Source organism: Hipposideros armiger, unplaced genomic scaffold (genome assembly GCF_001890085.2).
Source record: "Hipposideros armiger isolate ML-2016 unplaced genomic scaffold, ASM189008v1 scaffold_48, whole genome shotgun sequence".
NCBI lineage: Eukaryota > Metazoa > Chordata > Mammalia > Chiroptera > Hipposideridae > Hipposideros > Hipposideros armiger.
In genome coordinates, this window is record NW_017731398.1 from 972,031 (window position 1) to 978,729 (window position 6,699).

The window sequence follows — 6,699 nt, forward strand, 5'->3', positions numbered from 1 at the left end:
TCCTCCACAACTAGACTGAAGAACAAAAGGACAGCAACTTGTCTGTTCCCCTCCCCCAATTCCCCAATTTAAAAAAAAATCTAAAAAACAAAAAAAATAATATAAGGAGATACAAAAACATGTTTCTATTTTCTGTTACATACTACACTGACCATTACACTTCATAAATTAATTCAGAAATCACAACCAGCATTTTAAAATGAAATAAAAGATAAAATTTAATTTGTGAAAATTCTACTTGTTTTATAATATATACAAATATACAAGGTTGCAAAGTAAAATACATAGAGAGACTCTACCTTGAAAATAACCATTTTCAAGGGCTGAAGATCTAGGTAAAGTTAATTATAGTATGACAACTCAAATTATGTAGCCATTAAAAGGAATAAAAATAAAGACTATATAGCAATATGGAAAATGATTTAAAAATAATATGAAGAGAAAATAAGCTGAATACAAAATTATAGTCACATGTTGATTATAGCAATGCAAAAATCATACACATGTAGAGAAAGATCAAAACTGAACATAGATAAAGAAAACATTTGGTTCGTTGGAATTTTGAGACAAGTAAGTGTACTGTTAAAGTGGTTACAGTGTTATTTGTGCAATACACACTTTTCTAATAAAGAAAAAACCCAGTAAACAGCACTACACTGGATCTTAGACCATTTGCCATTAATTTTATCATCCTGGGCCATCCCCCGCTCCTTCCTGGACCTCAGCTGCTTCACCTGCTAAATGAGGATGATGATTTAGAATCTAGACTCTCTATAAACTCCTGCTCAGTTTTTTACTTTGTACAATTCTGGCTGAATGTTTATTGGAAGGGACAGGGACAGAGGGGAGATGTTATATAGTTTTTTAGTTTTGACATCATATAGCAATCATGCTTCAATCTTTCCTTCCTCTTCAAACATCCCAACACACCTGTTAAAACACAAACCAGGAGAAACTAGATTATGTACACAAACACCCTCTTCCTGCCTTCCTTCCCTAATTAAGGTGACATAATACAGAGATCTATTTCTCATCAAAATATTACTTAATCGCGTAGTATATGTACTTTACCACTCATCTGGACTGTGACTTAGATCGGGGTGAGAATGGAGGTAACAACGACTACTAGCATTTTAAGCTCTTGAGCTGTGTGGACTACGTATTTTTCCCACAACACTACCAATTAACCACCATCACGTAACTAATTTACTAAAATTCAGCGAATGCCAAATACAATAGCCAATTCTATCCTGTAGAATTAAAAAAAGGCAGGGGGGACACATCACTTACTAAGTTACTTCCCAAATAAGGAGTCAGCTTTGTGTCATTTCAGGTCCAGGAGTTTGAAAATATAACATTTTTAGGAATATGTTCCCCATGTCAAAATCAGCTACAGAAAATGTAGGAATTTTGGTAGTATTCTAAAGCTGGAACTAAAAATGTATCAATATGGATTTTTTTGAAGCTTTTGGATATAAAATAAACTGCAGAAGTATGAAATTAATTTATATAGAAACGACATTACATAACTAAATTATTTCAGATATCCCAAAACAAAGAATGATGTTTAAATTAATTAGCTATCTTACCTAAAGCATTTTAAAGAGGAAGACGAGGCAGAAGTCATTACTTCTTCTGGCGAAGGTGGAACAAAATCTATATCGTAATCGTCTTCATCAAGCTCAGCACATGGAAAATCCTCAACTGAATGTAATTCAGTTTCTTTCAAGTTTTTCTCCTTTTTACTATTATCTAAAGTAAATAATTGATAAACATAGGCTATTTTAATAATTAACAAGATAGAAAGAACAGGGTATGAGCACTGAAGAGTGCTTCAGGCAAGTCATAAACAATGACACCACTCTGTGACCACACTCCTTTCACACATTAATGTTGACTTGTTTTTTTCATAAACGATTATTGCGTCAACTGGAATAAGTCCAATGAATGCTGGACTGAGGCTGAAGATTTGCTTCAGGATTTTCATGGTTGTTTCCAGTTATATTGTGAAGCCCATACTTAGTATCAGCAATTTTGTTCTATTTTTTACTCATATTTAAATAAGGGCAAAATGCAACAAATAAATTCGTTCATTGTACAAACACTGTTGTTTGTACAGATAAACTATTTCTACTTTACCACAAAGGCTTCCTAGTGATTGACGTCTACTAGACTCAGTGTTTCTCTCCTTTCTATGAGGGAAAACACAATGACAAATTGTTGCTCTCTAGTTGAACTTCTACCGAATTTTCTCTTTATAAATAGTAACGCATTTGATTAAACTATACTTTTGGTTATTATCAATCACTTTTCAGTCCTCTCTCACCCTAAAATAACCTTAATGGGATTCAGGTGTTTAAAATTTTAGTCTCATATTTACAACTATTTCTTAAGGTAGGTACTTCCACGTATGGCTAATCTCAAGCTATAAATAACTATGAGACTTAAACAGAAAATAATTTGAATGTGATTTCTGGGGCTGGCCGAGTGGCTCAGTTGGTTAAGAGCTCGCTCAAGAGTTTGAGCTCTAAGCAACAGCGGTTCGAGTCCAGCCCAAGCTGAGCAGCCGCTGAGCTGCCAACAGGTAGCAGGATGGCTCAGCTAAAAAAAACAAAAAAAAGGTTTGTTGTTGTTGAATGTGATTTCTAATATTCTAACAGCATGATTAGATCATGTTCTACAACAATACTAAATGGCAGCAAGCCATAAAGGGATTATGATAAAGAGGCTTGGTTTAATTTCACTTTCCAATTCTACCACTAACCAGCCAGTAGGCTATTAATAAGCCATTTCCATCTCTATGGATCTTATTTTCTCCATATGTAAAATCAAAGAGCTGCCCTTGGTGTTAATACAAAAATTATATTAGCAGAATAAAATCTTTCATCAGTTTATGTTCTGCCTCAAGAATGTGGCCAAGGGCCGGCTGAGTGGCTCAGTTGGTTAGGAGCTGGCTCAAGAGTTTGAGCTCTGAAGAAGCCCCACCAGAACCGAGGTATGCTGCCGCTGTTCCGCTGCCACCATGATCATCCCCTTTCGCTGCTTTACCTGCGCCAAGATTGTCGGCAACAAGTGGGAGGCCTACCTGGGGCTGCTGCAGGCCGAGTACACCGAGGGGGGCGCCCTCAATGCGCTGGGTCTGAAGCGCTACTGCTGCCGCCGCATGCTGCTAGTCCATGTGGACCTGATTGAGAAGCTGGCTCAACTATGCGCCCCTGGAGAAGTAAGCGAGCACTGGCCATCTGTCCTGCCGAGAGCCCCTCCCACTGAGGAGTGGGTAGCCGGGAGCAGTGCCTGCCCACAGCTGTGTGGGCATTGGTCTCCTGCTCTGGAAGGAACCGTCCAGTAAAGGTCTTTGCAGAAAGAGTTTGAGCCCTGAGCAACAGCAGTTCAATGCCCAGCCCGAGCTGAGTTGCGGCTGAGCTGCCCAAAGGTGGCAGGATGGCTCAGCTAAAACAAAAACAAAAACAAAAAATGTGGCCAACAGATTGTTCAATAAGTACCTCTATAGATCCTAAGGACAAAAAGCTATATCATATTTGCCACTGTTCCCAATCCCTACCTTTGAATGAATACAATCAACATATTGAAATGAAGATAAATAATTTTTTACCTCTTTCCTCTTCCAAATGAGTTTTTAAAGAGTGACTATCCTGAGTATCTTCATTTATAAGCTCTCTGGAATTGGAGTCATCATCAATGCAAATCACATCACTACTTAACCATTTGAAGTCAGCCTTCTGTTCCTTAGTCAAATATACTTGCTTGCCTTCAGAGGAAGGAGTCAAATCAGTCTTTACTGTATTTGCTTTATGAAGCTGTGCTTTAAAAAAGTTTCTCTTAGACTTTTCTGATTTTTGAGCAGTGCTTACTTTTACGAAGTGATTTTTGAGTGGTGTAACAAATGCTTTTGAATTTCTGGAAGTATCGAAGTCATCCATGTCATCTCTATCATTGATGGTAATAAAAGAATCTGATGAAGAACTAAATTCTAATTTCTTGAAAGTAGAATCACAGGTTTCCTTTATAAGTGGTGTGCTCTGGGTAGTACGTAATACTTCCTGTGGAACCTGCACCAAATCTGGCAATAATGGTTTTGAACCAACTCTCTTGGTTTGCTGTCTGGCTGGAGCATTTTTAAAGCGATTGATGCTTGTCTGCTGATTTGTGGTTTGGGATAAAGTTTCACTGAAGGAAAAAGCCTCAGTAACATTAACATCTTTATCACTTAACACAGGTGTTTTTGCTACTGACACGCTAGTCACAGATACATCATTGGCTGAAGATATTTTCTTTTTAAAAGTGAAACCTCTGAAAAATAATTGAAAACCTGAATTAGATCAATTTTAACAAACCCACCAACTCTACAAAACAAGACTTTTTACTAATTTATATAACTCACCTTCACTGCATCATAAACAAGCAAAGACTCTATCTCCCTCTCTTGACTTTAAAATTTATAATTTTAATTATACTTTATGTGCTCTGCTCCTTCCTATGCAGGGGCTAATTGTTCAGTTTTGAGAGTATCCAGGCCATTCCCACTACTTTATTTCTCAGATTGGTAGTCTTTAAATTTAATTAATAGCATCTCCAAAGGGAGAGGACATCATAAGCAAAAAAGAGAAGAAACTCAAATGTGGCTACTTTTTGCTACTGTGACAAAAGTTTTATGGGGAAAAGAGTTAATTGCTAGCTATGCTGAGATCTGAAGGACAAGTAAAGGAGTTCTGTACGTATCTAGACTGAGTGACACTGAAGGTCAATGGATTTAAAAATCAAGCACCCAGAACACTGTCTAGAATCTGGTAAGGACACAATAAAGCATACAAATTATCATTAGATATTATGAGTTTGGAGTATAGCTTGGAGGAAAGAACAAAACTGGAGAGCTATAGTTTTCCTTATAAACTATTTTTGTAAAGGACATAAAATTACATTAAAATATTAAAAATACCTATTTCCCCAAATTTGCAAGAAGGTTCATCATTAATTCATTCAACAAACATCTGCACAGGATGATGTGCCAGGAACTGTGCAAAAGCACTTAACAATTTATTACCTGGTGCTGCTAACATATGCTCTACCATTAATTTGCAAACTGGGAAAATCATTGACATCTCAGCTTCATTTCCTCATCTAACAATGAACGGGTTGGAAGGGCAGATATCTACCTCATCTGTATAATACTGTGTGTTAGTGCCTGTATGACAACAAACCAACCAAAATACTTACGAAGATTTCGGTTTTGAAAGACTTAATTTATTATTAACTTTTCTGGCTGAATGACGCTCCAGTTGCTCCTGCAGATTATTTTGAGGAACAGCAGCCATGATCCTACAAAGTGAGGAAAAAAACTATTAGTGGAGTTATGTACTTTGCATTAATCACAATGTTTCTTTTGGGGGGGTAGGGAGGGACACTGTTCCAACTGTACTCAAAGTAATGAGGGTTTTTTTTGTTGTTTGTTTTTTGGGGGTCACTAAATTGTTTTGACATTTACAACTGGTGACATTTGAAATATATAATCTTTAACTGAAGGCTCACTTGAATAGCAAAAATGACCTGGTTTTCCCCCAGTGCTAAAATAAGCACAAAAGGCATTAGGGAAGGGATTATTAGCAAAGGGCTTGCAGACAAATGGGATCTGGCCTGGGCCTGAAGAATAAATAGAAACTGGACAGGGAGTGAAGTGGGAAAAAATGATCAAAGCATACTGAAAACCCAAAGTCAAATGAATAAGTGAATTCTCTACCCAAGGGGAAAATCGGGAAAAGAAAGACCACCACCAATGAGAGCAATTGTTTACCAGCAAGATACGGTGCTTCAGAATGATCTAGTTTCCACCTGAAAGAATACTTTTACCAAGCATATTTACCCCTGTGTAACAAACTGTGCTATTGGTGAGGAATTGCCTTGATAATGTACAGCTCAAGCTACCTTAAAGTTACTGGGGTAAAGGAGGATGAAAGAGCCAAAAATCTATGGATAATAGAACAGTCTCATATTAGCTGATAGTTACAACCCCTTTCCCATTCTATCTTTAACAGAGATCTACCTTTATTTTATAACATATCTTAAGAGGAAGGGTTAACAACATTAGGTATTTGTAAAAATATGACGCTTTACATAAATCTATTCCACTCACTAATTATTAAAATCACCTATGCTTATTAACTCTTTAGATAATAGTGAAAAGAAGAGAAACTTGGAAGAATCTGAATTATATTTAATTGAGAAAGCTCCATGTGCTGAGCTTGATGATGATTACAATACAGATTTTATTTTGTTCCACCTTCTCCAGAAGAAGGAATGATTTCTGTCTCTTCTTCCTCTTTAAAATGCTTTAGGTAAAATAGCTAATTAATAAACACTGAATGATTCACATTAACATGGTAATTATATCTTAATAACATTCTTACCAAAATTAACATTAAAAAGTAGACAGGGGCCGGCCGAGTGGCGCGATGGTTAAAAACTGGCTTGGGATGCCAGAGGGCCCAGGTTCGGATCCCACATATGAGGGCCCAGTGACGCTGCCCTCCACAGCTAAGATGCTGAACAACAGCTCAACCTGGAGCTGGGCTGTCGGGAGTCGCTGGAGATGGCGTAGGCTGCAGCCCCTGCTGCAGTGGGTTGCCATGGGCTACCGTGTGTAGCCAGCAGCCAGCGTGAGCGGCCAGCAGCCGCAGTGAGCGG

At 37.6% G+C, this 6,699-nt stretch overlaps 1 protein-coding gene and 1 pseudogene across 3 annotated transcripts in view; one reads left to right on the forward strand and one right to left on the reverse strand.

Annotated features, from left to right (window-relative positions):
• Positions 1-6,699, reverse strand: part of BLM (BLM RecQ like helicase) — a 66,307-nt gene that overhangs the window by 51,059 nt on the left and 8,549 nt on the right. For 2 of the 3 annotated variants that reach the window (XM_019640251.1, XM_019640253.1), the window contains exons 2-4: positions 5,236-5,337; positions 3,614-4,311; positions 1,590-1,752 (exon numbers count right to left, since the gene is read on the reverse strand). In XM_019640251.1, coding sequence (XP_019495796.1) covers positions 1,590-1,752; positions 3,614-4,311; positions 5,236-5,333 — 959 coding nt within the window. In that variant the 5' untranslated portion in view covers positions 5,334-5,337. Of the gene's footprint in view, positions 1-1,589; positions 1,753-3,613; positions 4,312-5,235; positions 5,338-6,699 lie in introns of those variants that run through there. The other variant, XM_019640252.1, reaches the window with a different exon arrangement.
• Positions 3,023-3,353, forward strand: LOC109381514 (DNA-directed RNA polymerases I, II, and III subunit RPABC5-like; annotated as a pseudogene).